The sequence below is a fragment of the Pseudochaenichthys georgianus genome, chromosome 24 (genome assembly GCF_902827115.2).
Source record: "Pseudochaenichthys georgianus chromosome 24, fPseGeo1.2, whole genome shotgun sequence".
Taxonomy (NCBI): domain Eukaryota; kingdom Metazoa; phylum Chordata; class Actinopteri; order Perciformes; family Channichthyidae; genus Pseudochaenichthys; species Pseudochaenichthys georgianus.
In genome coordinates, this window is record NC_047526.1 from 9,096,962 (window position 1) to 9,111,523 (window position 14,562).

General features: G+C 39.9%; 1 protein-coding gene across 4 annotated transcripts in view; it reads right to left on the bottom strand.

The window, feature by feature from the left end:
• Positions 1-14,562, bottom strand: part of fam49a (family with sequence similarity 49 member A) — a 43,583-nt gene that overhangs the window by 2,256 nt on the left and 26,765 nt on the right. For 2 of the 4 annotated variants that reach the window (XM_034075748.2, XM_034075749.2), the window contains exons 3-11: positions 7,085-7,164; positions 4,257-4,378; positions 2,669-2,774; positions 1,791-1,927; positions 1,606-1,683; positions 1,039-1,155; positions 736-815; positions 510-636; positions 332-402 (exon numbers count right to left, since the gene is read on the bottom strand). In XM_034075748.2, the coding sequence (XP_033931639.1) occupies positions 332-402; positions 510-636; positions 736-815; positions 1,039-1,155; positions 1,606-1,683; positions 1,791-1,927; positions 2,669-2,774; positions 4,257-4,378; positions 7,085-7,157 (911 nt within the window). In that variant the 5' untranslated portion in view covers positions 7,158-7,164. Of the gene's footprint in view, positions 1-331; positions 403-509; positions 637-735; positions 816-1,038; positions 1,156-1,605; positions 1,684-1,790; positions 1,928-2,668; positions 2,775-4,256; positions 4,379-7,084; positions 7,165-7,420; positions 7,501-14,562 lie in introns of all 4 variants that reach the window. The other 2 variants (XM_034075750.2, XM_034075751.2) reach the window with 1 other exon arrangement.

Genomic DNA, 14,562 nt, shown 5'->3' on the forward strand with positions numbered 1-14,562 from the left:
GAGGTGTGTCGCGATATTCTACAACTATTGAGATATTTCTTATAGGCCATGTTGCCGAGCCTTACTGACATGTTATTACAGAAACAAGATTTCCTGATACTCAAGAGGAGAAAAGCACACAAAACACACTCGCCAAAATATTTAACAATATCTGATGTCTTAACATTTTCACAAAGAGTAAAGTAAAAAAAGCAAAGATGAGTTTAGTGTCCGATACCTCTAGTGGAATAAATGATACAGTACATCGACTGAAATACACAACTATTCATAACTTTGTGGGCAGAATGGATATATAAAATACATGTCCCTTCCACACTCCAGCAGGACCTACTTGAGGGCATTCAGGAGGCCTTCTACGTTATCAGCCGGCTGATCCTTCAGGACCTTTATGCAGCCTTTCATCTGAGGAGAGGAGCAGAGCGGCATCAGGGAACAAGTGCATGGTCCTCAGTGATGCTGTTATACAGACATGTGTGTGTGTGTGTTGCGTGTGTGTGTGTGTGTCTTACGTCTATCTTGGAGGACTTGTTGAAGGCTCCGTTGGGGTGAACGTGGTCGTACAGAATGATGACTCCCACCATGACCCTCATGCAGAACAGGAGCGTGTCCTCGCTGCTGAAACGACTCGTATATTCCCTTTGTGCACAGAGAGGGAGGAGAGCACCAGGAGGAGCGTTACGAAGTGAAGGTAGAATGAGATGTATTGTGTTTGCGTAGAAAAGCTTGGTGACTCACGGCGTCTCCAGCATGACCTTACAGACGCTGGCCATGGTGCTGAGACAGTCCGTGGTGTTCTCCAGTGGAAGGGTCTTGTTCTGTACGGGAAGCAAAGCGGTTATTACATTTACAAAATAGAACTTGATGATATGGTTTCTGGCAAAACACACATGATATCAGGTGTTATATTTTCATATATTTTCTAATCCAAGTATTCAGAGGGCACCACATCGGAAAGCACTGTGAGAACAGAGCATCAGAAACCCATCACTGTGTGGCTAATGGGTTGTTGCAGCAGGGATGTGATGTCAGCGCTCTCACCTCCGTCACAAAGCTCGTGGTAGCGTTGCTGAGCGTCTTCAGCATGGGCGTGGCCTCAGCGTAGAACAGAGACATCCTGTTGGCCATCTCGTTGTTCACTTCACTCTCAATGTCCAACTGCAGGAGACACACACACAACAACAAAGCGTCAGTGGAGGAAGATGTTCCTCGTTGTACATTCATGACATCCTTCTCTTAAATACTCTAATACCGTCGGACCCCATTGAACTATTTCTATTTCATTCTCTGATGTGACCAAGGTGAACACAGCCAGCTTGTCCTGCGGCCTTCTGGCATTATGTTCTAGAGTAAGACAACACTGCAGATTAGGGCTGTGTATTTATAGCATATTCAGATCACAGGAAGAATAAGCATTTTTCTTAAAGGCTAAATATGTGTTGATTTTGAATAAAGTATTGTGCAGAAGTCATTTTCTACAGACTCAACAAGTGTTTTGGTACAGGTTCTGTTCAAAATAAATCAATAAAACATTTATACCATGATCATTATAATATATTTTTAAATGACAATAAGAATAAAAGGATCGTCATTTCAGTCCCAACTCACATTCATGTTGTTTATCCGGTTCCGACTGATGGTTCTTCTGTAGTAGCTGAAGTCATTCTGGATGGCAGGAATTCTCATCTGAAGGGAAACAAGGAAACTGTCAAAGCCTAAACGGGACTTTTGAATAAACAACATATCATTTAGAAAGGAAGGAAGCGAGTTGAGTGAGTTGAGTGAGGGCAGACCTTGAGCTCGTCGAAGCGCAGCGTGAAGTGAAGGATCTCGGCGAACTGTTTGGCAAGAGCCTGCTCCCTCTCCAGGTGCTGCGTGGGCGTGAAGGGCGGACACGTCAGGCTCTCCAACAAACTCTGCAGGGCCTCCTCTACGATTTACAAATACAAAATGTCAGCTCTTGTGAAGACGAGTCACGTTTAGATTTAACTTGGACATTCAGACATTTGACAGAAGGGAATCAAAGACCTGAACAATTCATTTTTAAGTCCATTAATGTTGTTTATGAGCCGAGTTTCTTGAGTAAAAGTAAAAGTACCATGTATGAATACTCGGTTACAAGTAAAAGTCAAAGCACTAAAGTATTAACATTGAAATATACTTAAAGAACCAAAACCACCTTCCCACCTCTGGTTTTTTGTCACAGACTTTCACAATATTACTTTTTATTATAACAAAGAACATTTTTTATTTTATTATTATTTATCCAAAAACACTTCCAAGACTTTTGCAAGAAAATATCAACAAAACATGACAATAAGTATATTTACTAATTTAAAGAGCACCTGAGTGAAGGAAGACAATCCCTTTTTGTGAGATAAGGAACGACACCAAAATAATACAAAGTGTGCGTCTGAGAGGAAGGTTCATGCGTTTTTAAGAAGAATGGTTTATTTGTGACAAAGGTCAACATGTCACAGGATGCTGTGTACTGATTGTTGGCACGCATTTTGTCCAGAATTTGGTTCTGACCACTGTCTGTTGCAGAATTAAAACTTGACGTGCAGAGGTTGAAACAGCCACAACAGATTTCTAAAGACATTAGATGCTGTTTTTTCGTCTTTAAACCAACTGTTAACACAAGATATTTGCTAGTTCACAGCGAGCATACCTAGTCTGAGGGAGAAACTGTAGAACTTCTTGAGTTTGATGACGAGCGGGCACACTGAGTGCCAGGCGCGCTCCTGCAGCGAGAAGTCGTTGGGGTTCTGAATTGCCTGGGAGAAAAAAATACAATTCAGCAAACCCATCAGAAAACATCCATTATTAGAGACGTAATGCTCACAGACACACATCCAGTGCGTTGAGGGGAAGGTTTCAATCCTTTGTCCTGTTTCAGTGAAACTTTCTTTTCTATGGAGCTTATTCTTCTCGGTCGTGTTCAGATTTGTTTCACATGTTGACAGTAGTGTATGCAGTCAAAGTACCTATACTTCATTGTAACATTACACTGCTAGCAAAATCTTACTAGAGTAAAAGTGCAAAAGTATTGTCATCAAAATATACTTCAAGCTCCAAGTTATGTGTAATGCCCCATTTCAGAATCATATATCTATTCAATTACCGAATATGATTTGAGATGCATTCATGTGTTAATTACAGCTGATACAGGTGGAGATAAATGTAATTACTTTGTAAACTGCTGCTGGATATATTAACCTATATAAGGTTAAACATATGACAATGTTTATTTATTAGTCTATTTTGTATACGCTTATATTCTAGCAGGGGCAGGAGTGCAAAGTAGCATGAAATATAACGAAGTACAAGAAGCTTAAAAATGGTACTCAAGTACAGTACTTGAGTAAATGTATTTCACTACATACCACCATTGTGTGTGTGTGTGTGTGTGTGTGTGTGTGTGTGTGTGTGTGTGTGTGTGTGTGTGTGTGTGTGTGTGTGTGTGTGTGTGTGTGTGTGTGTGTGTGTGTGTGTGTGTGTGTGTGTGTGTGTGTGTGTGTGTGTGTGTGTGTGTGTGTGTGTGTGTGTGTGTGTGTGTGTGTGTGTGTGTGTGTGTGTGTGTGTGTGTGTGTGTGTGTGTGTGTGTGTGTGTGTGTGTGTGTGTGTGTGTGTGTGTGTGTGTGTGTGTGTGTGTGTGTGTGTGGTCTAGCATTACTATACTAAATCTGTTTACATAGTCACGTGTGGGGACTGGCTTCCCTTATGGGGACAAATTGGAGGTTCCCATAAGGGGAATCATTCATTTCAGGGTGAAGACTTGGTTAGGGTTAGGGTAAGGTTAAGGGTAAGGTTAAGGGTTAGGCATGTGTTGGTTATGGTTAAGGTTAGGATAAGTCTCCAGGAAATGCATGTAAGTCAATGTAATGTCCCCTGAAGTGATGTATACATGGTATGTGTGTGTGTGTGTGTGTGTGTGTGTGTGTGTGTGTGTGTGTGTGTGTGTGTGTGTGTGTGTGTGTGTGTGTGTGTGTGTGTGTGTGTGTGTGTGTGTGTGTGTGTGTGTGTGTGTGTGTGTGTGTGTGTGTGTGAAAAACATGACAGAGGCCGGGTGAGGGTGGTGCGGCTGACGCTCCGGTGAAACATGGGACAGCCATCAGGTGCAAGTGGACGGAAGCTAATGTGTGTGTTTATGGAAAGGACAGTGTGTGTGTGTGTGTGTGTGTGTGTGTGTGTGTGTGTGTGTGTGTGTGTGTGTGTGTGTGTGTGTGTGTGTGTGTGTGTGTGTGTGTGTGTCTTACATCTCTGATCTCCTGGCCGGCTCCTTTGTAGGACTGCAGGCTGATCAGGATGTTCTCAGAGTCCTGCAGGACCGAGTTCACCTGGTTCCACACGTCCCGCTCTCCTTCTGTCGGCTGAGCATCTGACACACCCGACACAGATGTGAATACATGACACGTGCAGGGAATACACAAATATAACAAAAACACACATGCCAGAATAACAGTAAGCTAGTCTACTGTAGAGCGTTAGTCTTTACTTCTGGTGATTGGATTTGTGCTTTCATAATCATAAAGAAGTGTTAATATATAAATATTATCCTGCTGAATAAACTTATTATAATAGATGTGTGTTTGCCACGGATCTTATTTTTTGCTATATTTCTTATTCCAATGGGAAAAAAACCAATTATTCCTATTCATATCAAGACTCGATTTGTGTTTTGTGATTTTAGCAGATTAAAAACTGTTCTAGTTGAAATGGAATATTGCAATTAGATGTGAAAGGGCTTTCATTAAATAAGTAATGACCGTTTTCCCATCATAAGGGAACGATCACTGGGGGACATGGGAATGTGTGCCGAGTGTTTTTGTCACTACATACTGTAGTAACTCATACAAGATTGTGATCAAAAACATTCAACAGAATACAATGGAAAAATGTTAAGGTCATTTTAAAGTATAAATATTCAGAAGTTGCCTGTATAAGGACTAGCATGAAGGTATGCAGAGTGTGCTACTAAACTAAGTGTTCTTAGCAGTCTGATCCAAAGCATGCTGCAGCTCGCTCTTGGGTCGACAGAAAGAACACTTGGTTATTGTTCTAAAATAGGGCTGAACGGTTTGGAAAAAAGAACTAATTGGAATTCATTTGACCGATTCTGCAATTGCGATATGATTCGTGAAAGATGGGGAATAATTATTTATGAACCATTATTAAACAAATGTTGAAAACTACTTTAAAATGATCAGGATTTGTATCATACAATTACTTTTGTGAAGAACTTTATTTGTATTAAGTCTGTACAACCGTTTGTGGGCTGGGACTTCTCCGCAGAACCACCATACTTTCTATAGAGTCATATTTTCAAATGTTTTGCCAAATATTGCGCTTCTTTCAGTTTTGATCATGCACTTGTCCTTGGTAAACATACACAGATGTCTTACAAGTCTTGATTATAATACATATACATTTGACCACATTTAATTCATGGTATTTCTATTGCATATTTAAACATAATTCTACTTTACTCTGTCATGTCTGCAACTATAGACTGAATATATCGTACTTCCTGCAGCAAGAATACATTGAATATGTCACATAAGAACATCAATTAATTGCATTATATTCAATATCTCATATACGTTTGATTTGCCTTAGTGTTTAGGTGATTTCTTTACATTTTGAGAGTCAAGGTCAGGTTTTAAATGTAACAATAATTCCCAGAGTTTTGCTAACTTGACCACAGACAGAGTGACGGCTCTAAATTCAGAGCGTCAGTGACTTTTAAACTGTGTCTGTTTTGCTTTTCTAAAGCCCCTCCACTCCCATCATTTCCTCTTTGCTGAATAAACAAAGGGATGGGGACTCAGATGCCACTGTGGAGGCTCTTTGTGGGGGTTTTTATATCGGTGGGAAGAAGAGAAGAAAGATTTATGTGCTTTTAAAAAGAATGAACCACATTGTCTATTTGATGTTGAACATAGGGAAGCAGGGTGGTAAGGTGGTTGCTGCAGTGATGGAACGTGGAGTTTTAAAAGCATTCATATATTGAAATAACACTGATTACAAAATAAAATAATAACTACAAATATGAGCATAATGCAGGAGAGGAAACTATTAAATACACTATATAGTGCTGCAGATATCTGTAGCAATCTTTCAAAAGTAGATACAGGCACCAACATTTCCATGTTCATTCCTCTGGGGCCATTCATTAAAAAAAGAACAAAATGGTGGTCGCCATTTCCATTTTAACTGCGAATTGGATCAATTTTGGTATTGAATGATATGTTTTTGACTATGAGGAAGTCATATTTTCCATGAAGTAAATTCTTCCGAGCTTTATTGTGTCGTGTTTATTACAAATTGTTCCGGGCACTAGTCTTATAGCCTAGCAAAAGTTGTTAGCCGACAGTGAACACCATGATGTCAACAGTGTGCCCATCTCTACCACTGCACTCGTACACCTCAAAATGCCTCCACCATCTCATCTACCATGCATGAGAAGCCACCCAGTTTTCCATTGGAAGATTATTTAGATGTTATGGCTTAGACATGGTAAAAAGAAGCTTCCGTAATATCTGATTTTGGCTTCTACATGGCCGAAGATGTATGATTTGACATCTAGATCATTCTTATAGGGCAAGTGACAGTGATTTTATGGCAAACCCCCCCCGATATTTCCAAGACATCTTTGGTGGAAAATTGCTGCCATCTTGGATTTTTGACTGGCTTTTTCAAAAGAGTAAAGTAAAATGAGTTTGTGCCAATTTCACTATTTATATCCACTTTTGATAGATGTCCCTGGTATATTCAATTATCTGCAGCGCCAATATGAGCGACCCGTTGATGACAGTTTGTATAAAAAGTGCACATAGAGAGTGGTGCATGCAAATAAGTTAGTAAAAGCAGGCAGCAAAGGTCAAGGGTCAGCTCCATTCTTCTTCAACATGTCTCAAATGAAAGGATTTCAAAGACATAAATCAGTCTAATGAATGCAAAGCAAGCAGGTTTAACGGTTGAATAGGCTGACCCCTGACCAGTGAGAGCAGCTAAAGAGAGGTTAAAGGAAAAATCAATGTAGGGGATTTTGCCGAGCACAAAGACAGGTAGAAGCTGAGCTCACTTTCAAAGTCAAGGAAAAAGTTTGGCCCCTGTTCAAGCTCTGTGCAAGTGAGCACTTTTAACAGATTCCCCATTTGGTTTCTGCAAGAGAGAAGAACACGAGAAAGGAAGAAAGTGTGAGGTTAAAAAGTCTTGAATAAGTTATTTGAACAAAGACGAAGAAAGAGCAGGAGGTCCTGACGCAGTGAAGGGACAAAAAAGGAGGGAAAAATGGAAGAAAGCAGACTCCTCAAGGCTTCTTCACCGAGACCTGCTGATAGAGAGCAAGCAGCTGAGAGACCCCCCCCCCTCTCCATCCATCTGTTGTGCCTTTGATCCACTCCTCCGCCAGACTTACTTTCAAAGTCCAGGAAAAAGCGTGGATAGTTCTCTATATCCCTTGTTAGGACTTTTAGCAGGTTACCCATTCCAGCAAACCTGGTGGTCAGAATACAGCAGTGAATAACAGACAGGACATTCAAACAGAAGTCATACAGAATGTGTAGTTGATAGATAACGGAGACATTTCTATCCAACAGAGGTTGTTTCCGTTTGTTCTGACTGTTGACTTGTAACGTGCTGCTCAGCGAACCACAAGCCAACCCGGTACATTGAGGCTGCAATTTCAAGTTCATGAGTGATTTTAAGGCAATGCAGATGAAGAAAATATCACTGGGTTCAACTTTCTTTTGGGGGGAATTTCAAATATGAATCGATGGCAGTTGATTCCTTTACTTCAGTTTGCGTTGTGGTTTAGTTGAAAATGACTGTATGTATGATGAGAATGATTCAATCAAATATCATTGGGACCCAGTCTAAAAACACTCATTATCAAAGTAGCATTTCTAGATAAAAGTGAAAGATATTTATTCAGTCTTTTCACAACAATAACTTTGAATCAGGGGAAAGCAAGTTCGAGTCCCACTGCAGTCAGCATGTCGTTGTGTCCCTGGGCGAGACACTGCACCCCAAACTGCTCCTGTGGGGATTGACCACAGCACTGAATGTGTGTTAGTCGCTTTGGATAAAAGCAAGTGACGTGTAAGCAAATTATTTAGAAAGTATGAATAAGCTGCCATCATTCATTCCCAGACAATGTCTCTTGTGTTTGACTAAACTCAAAAGATATACATTTTACATCCTAGAACAAAATTAATTGTAGGTATTTAAAAAAATATATACTTATTTTTGTTATTAATTTGTAGTCAGTAAATTGGTCACTGGATGTATTATTTCAGCTCTACAATTTGAAATACATTTGAAGGCTAAACAAAGGATTTCTTATTGTGAACACAGACACTGCAAGAACTTGAGGAAAAGTAGCAAAAAAACAGCAACTTTTCCTTCACAGAATGCACCTGTGTATTTCCTGCTCAGTGAAGAGGCTGAGAGCAAGAACTCCTCCCACCTTTGTTGCTCAGAACTCCTGAGGGTCTGTCCTTATTTCCCAGCTCTTTTGGATGGTCTTCAACCTTCCTAAATGTTCCCACACCACGCCGCTCCTCCGCTCCCTTCACTGGCTTCAGGTAACTGCTAGAATCCACTTCAAGACACTGGTACTTGCGTACCATGCTGCGAATGGATCTGGCCCTTCCTACATCCAGGACATGGTTAAACCGTACACCCCAGCACGTGCACTCCGCTCTGCATCAGCCAAACGGCTCGCTGCACCCTCACTGCGAGGGGGACCCAAGTTCCCATCAGCAAAAACACATGGGTTTGCTATCCTGGCTCCAAGATGGTGGAATGAGCTCCCATTGACATCAGGACAGCAGAAAGCTTACACACCTTCCGGCGCAGACTGAAAACTCATCTCTTTCGACTCCACTTCGAGCGATAGAATGACTAACAGAGCACTTATATACTAATAAAGAACTGGCTTATCTATAGCCAGTTGAGTAGCACTTGAAATACTTGGCTCTATGAAACCTGATGTACTTTATGATTCTGTTTTCTTCAAGGTTGTGTCTTCCTGGTCGAATGCACTTACTGTAAGTCGCTTTGGATAAAAGCGTCAGCTAAATGTAATGTAATGATTAAGAACACGTGGCTGCTGCCCTAAATGGCGGTTTCACCCAGTAAAGGTTTTATTAGATGCAAAAGGCAGTAGGTAGGAAGCAATTTCTAGGGAACAGTCTTCCTCCTGAGCCATGGAGGGTGGTCAGAACTCTGTAATCTCAGCAGGCTTACAGGGGCATAATATAAGAGCACGACTGCAGGAAACATCCCAGCTCATCATGGCCATGCTAATGGCGACTGTGGGTGTTTCTCAATGTCGAAGAAGGCTGCTCCAGAGCCACTATTTCAAGGATGCTACGTCATCGAGTCCCGCCGAAGGACGGTTCCAATGTCCAGGATACTTGGAATTCTATGGAATTCAATGCTTCGTTTTCCGAAGCATTGTAGGAAGGATTCTTGCCTTGCTTCTGAAGGACCTGACTCGGAGGTACATGTGCTACCAAGCAAGCGTCCTCGACATTGAGAATCACCCTGTATAACTGTGCTGGGTTCAAAAGATGATCGTTTATACGTTCTCGTTGGTGGGAAACTAAATCACCCAGGGTCTTCTGACAAAAACAGATGACAGATGTTTTTTATGCTTGCACATTTAATACATTTGCTCGTAGTAATATAATATTAATGCTGAATTGCACAATTTAAACCGTTTACTTCACCATCAGATTCCAAACCCTTATAAACTGCAATTTGGCATTACTATTACATTAATACTAATATGCCTCTGTTAATACTGTATTATATGTTATATATTGTAGCACAGTGTGCACATTTTAACTTTCACTTATTAGGTTATACATATTTGTATTCTATATAAAATCCTTTATTGGACATTTCTCTATTCCATTCAATATCTTTATTTTATTGTACGTTTTTTTTACAAATGTGCTTTTATTTTATAGTAATTGGTATTGCAAATTCATACTTTAACTTGTGTTTGTATAAATATATTTATTTCATGAGATGTTGGTGTTGCAAAATAATACTTAAAAATCTTATGTTTATAGAAATATCTTTATTAGATTTTAATTTAATATTTGTTATTGTAAATTTTACTTCTTATGTTTACAGAAATATCTTTATTTAATTTAATAATTGTTTTTAACAAATTCTTACTTTAAATGATTGTGTTAAACTTTATAGAAAACAGAAATACATTTTATTTTATATTTTGATATTTAATTAATTATATCACAATATATTTTTGTTTTAATTAAATGGAGCAATAGTCACAAAATCCAATTTCCCTTTTGATAAAATAAGTACGATTGCCTATGTCATTTACAGTCAGTCTATTAAGGACACGAGGCAGCTGTTCACAGAGCCTCTCAGCACACACAGAGATCCAACCTCTCCTTGACTTCGCAGGCCTAGTGTGAGGAGACAACAACAGAGACTCTGTCCTGCAGTGTGCACATGATCCTCACAGTGCACAGCCTCCAGCGACTATTTTCAATCATAAACCCTCATCTTTCACCCCTCATAAAATCAAAAACACATCGAGTACAATTCATTCAGGATCAGCTTTAATTCTGGAGACATAATTAATCCTATAAAGTCGTCAGATAATGAATTTCATGTAGTGCTTTAACACGGTGCTTAAATACAAGGTTGTTCCAGAAGGGGGCAGTGCTGCTTCACATTAACTCTCACGAACAGGGATTGCAGTTGGACTGAAATGACAGCATGTTGGTACATGTGCTAGTAGTACCTTCGTTTTATGGAGCAACCCTGACCTGCGGCTACAACAAGTTCCTCAGCAAGTCTATGCCTTTATCTGCAGCCAAACTCTGCTTCTGTTACCCTCAGGTGCCGGTAACCAGCACAAGAGATATACTATCAGAAATATCTGACTTCTGAGCAGCATCATGTTACAACAAAGCTTCCATAACAACATATACAAGTCAAGCTATACAATAACTTTCCATTCAGGTTTTTTTTTTAATTCATTATAGAAAGGGTGTTCGGGGGGAAAAACATTTTTAGCTTTCACAGGAAAATGTAAGGCTTTTTAAGGAAAATTATTCACATACTGTTCTACAATTAATTTGTCTTACAACACATGCATTGCTTTTAACAACCTCTACAGAACACTTTATTATGGCTTAGAGTCATTGGGTTTATGAACACTTGGGAGTTTCCGTGATTGCAGTGATGTCACTAAAAATGTAGCTGCATTGCATTCTGGTATGCTAAGGCTTTGGTTGATTAATTCGACCAAACAGGTCTGTGTACAGATGAATCAAAGCATAGTGAAGCTTTCATCTGGCACTGATACAATGTAAGGTACACCCAGAAACGTAACCGCGTGATTAAAGTACGATACAGAGGTATGAAATGAAACCCAGAGCAAAGTCAGCTGTGCAGAAAGCTTATATGTAGAACATCTGACCAGAAGAGTACAAATGCAAACATGCATGCTCATTCACGCTATGATAATATCCTGTGACAGTTATCTTAAGAGATAGTTCTACCCAAAAACAAACTAAAAACATCCTTGCATGGGCCTAGTTGTGAGCTGTCTCGTGTAGGAACTACTTTCTTTCCACTGTATCATCTACTTGTGATGACGGTGCGAGATGTAAACATGAATACTATCCTCCATGGCTGAGCTGTGATGTAAGATAGCTCTAACAATAGACCTTATAGGCGTGAGTTGATGCACGAGTCATTCTGCGGTTTAAAGAAAGTACATCAAACTGCTCGGATCCTGATTACTAGAAGGAGTCAATGCTGTTGACATTTGTTGGCGCTCTGAGCAACAACACCTGAGTGAAATCTAGTTTCTTAATATTGAAGAGGAGTCAGCCATCCCTACACTTCTCATCTTGGACACTCATCAACAATCTAGAATGACAACCAGCACTACAAGAGAACAAATAGACATCTTAGGGTTTGGGGAGAACTGTGCCTTCAACCTGTATTTGAGTTTGAGCTTTATTTCCCCCCGAGGGAAAACAAACCAGTTCCAGCAGCATTCTTGAAAGCGGAAATGAAAGCAACAGCAGCTCCAGACAAGCTGAACATGCTATGTATAATTAAACAAACGTACATTTATAATAAACGAGGCTTGGATCGAGACATTGTGACATGTTTTACAAGTGAACATGCCATATCTGCTCAACACGGAGTACAATTGGGCACATAAAAGACGTCTGCTCTCCCATGGTCTCCTGTTTATTCACTTAAGGCATGTCACATACGTGGTGTGTTGCCATGATAACAACACTAGCTAGCTGGAGCGTAGGACTGAAAACTGCAGACATTTTCATTTGCAATAGCAATACAATCACAGGTTGAACCAATACCATAAACAATGGCTCAGTTCCATTAAGTATTTAAGTGTGCTGCCAACCCAGTGAGTCAGTCTGCACACCACCAGGAATCTGGAGCTTGCTCTCACATGAATTGAATGAATGCCGTAGTTATTGTTTCTTATGACAGTACTCAAAATGTCTGCTGTGAAGTGAACAATTAGAGACAAGCCTCGCTAATGCTTGTTGGAACATATTCATCTTGACAGACAAGGTCCAACCAGGTATATGAATGTTTCGCCGATCACTATTCTTTGGTTTCCTTCTTCCTCTCTTTTACTCGTTTTATGAGTTATTGGAGGATTTATTTTTGTGTATGTTTTTCTCAGTTAAAGTCACAATAAAGGTCACATGACATGTTTGAAAACCCTCCTCCTGACCTGGGTCAAACAAGCCAGCAGATGGAATGGGTGTTTAATTGAATCCCATTAACAACGCCACAATAGTGACTGGGCAACAAAAGAGCGAGACACACCCGTGTAGTAGTGCAGGGGTTAACTCAATTTGGACCTTATGTAATGTAATGGCATTCTGTGTGACTCAATGATTTGGCAGTGAAGTGTGTGTTGCAAAGCCTTTAAATAGTATCTACAGTGTGAGGCATTAACTGTGATGATGATACAGGACACATCCGTGTTCACTAAACCCGCATTAACATACGGACATAAGTTATGCCATTTTTAGCCAAGAGGGTACGAATATATATCAATGTTTCGGTATTGGGCAAAGTCTCTGCTCTCGGTTACACGAGACTGTCCTGTCTCTACGTTTCGGTCAGGACAGACAGGGAAGGGGAAACTCCTCGTCAGCCCGGTTCCTCTTTCAAATCCACTTATCTATACGGCCTGGATTGAAAGTGTGGAACATGTCACTCCTTCCCACAGTGTTAACCATCAGCTGTGACGTGGTTCCAATTGAAAGGGGAATATCACATGTAGTAGACCAGAGAAAGAGATATCTTTGAGTGAGACAAAGATAGTTCCCTTAATGAAGTCATTTACAAGAATGTCCTAAACTAAAATGATAGAAATAAGGAAGATGTGGTGAGATTTCTCCAAGAAAAAATAACTCAAGAAATACCAAATACACTTTAAAAATAGTTATACATTTTAAAATCCCCTCGGACACTAAATGGGGCAAAACAAACGTCAGACTTGTCACTGGGGAACTTTATTCTACCCTGTCAGTCAACTTATAGTGAATTATGTTATGATCTATATATGTACTTGCATGACTTTTCTGGGTTTCTATTGTTATTTAAGCCTGTAAATTAATTTGTAAATTCCTTTCTTCATAATATTTCAAAACGTTGAAATTGGATGACTCATAGGGGGCTAATTTCTTGATAATAATAAAAAAAAAAGGTACGCTTTCTTTACTCCCGCTGCGACAAATGTTGTTTTCGTGTACCGTGTCTGTATTAATATTAAATGAGTTGGAAAAAGAAACAAAGAAACAAAACATTCCACACGTAGTTCTCAGTGACAGACAGAAACTCGCCCCACTGTCCTTCTTTGACTTCATTTCCAACATTCCTCTTGTTTGAAAAATGTGTGAAAACAATGCAGCAGTCTCGAGGCTATGTGCACTTTATAATTAAAGCAAACTCAAAATGAATGCCACGTTCAAATGGCCTCTCCTGCCGTCTGAAACAACCTCTGTTGGGAGCGAACAAACACAATCGTTTGTAGAGTGAAAAATGCATTTTGTATTCCTCCAAGGTCTCTTATTTTCTCTTATATGGAAAACGGTGAGAGAAGTAATGTTACCAAATATCGTTAGCACCGTCACATAGCAACCAAATCAGACCCAAAAGCAGAAATGGGATTCATCAGTGAGAGAAACTCCACAGGGCACCTTTAACGAACAAAAGGACTCTAAATGTCCCCAACAACTGCAGCTGTTCTCTTTAAAAACACATTTGAATTTCTTTATAGTTGCAATCATTTGCTTTAAGCCAACTAGAAAACTAGCTAGTGTATGCCTAATTATCATGCACATAGAATCATGTGAATGTATCAGTAAGACACAGTCCTTGTAGTTCAATGCCCTTTACAACATGTTAAATATTAATATTTAAGATGCATTCCCCTCAGCGTGGACACTTTCAGAATCCTGCTTAATCCTCTAAAACGGTTGCCATGTGTAACTGAAGGGTCCGCAGCAGAAG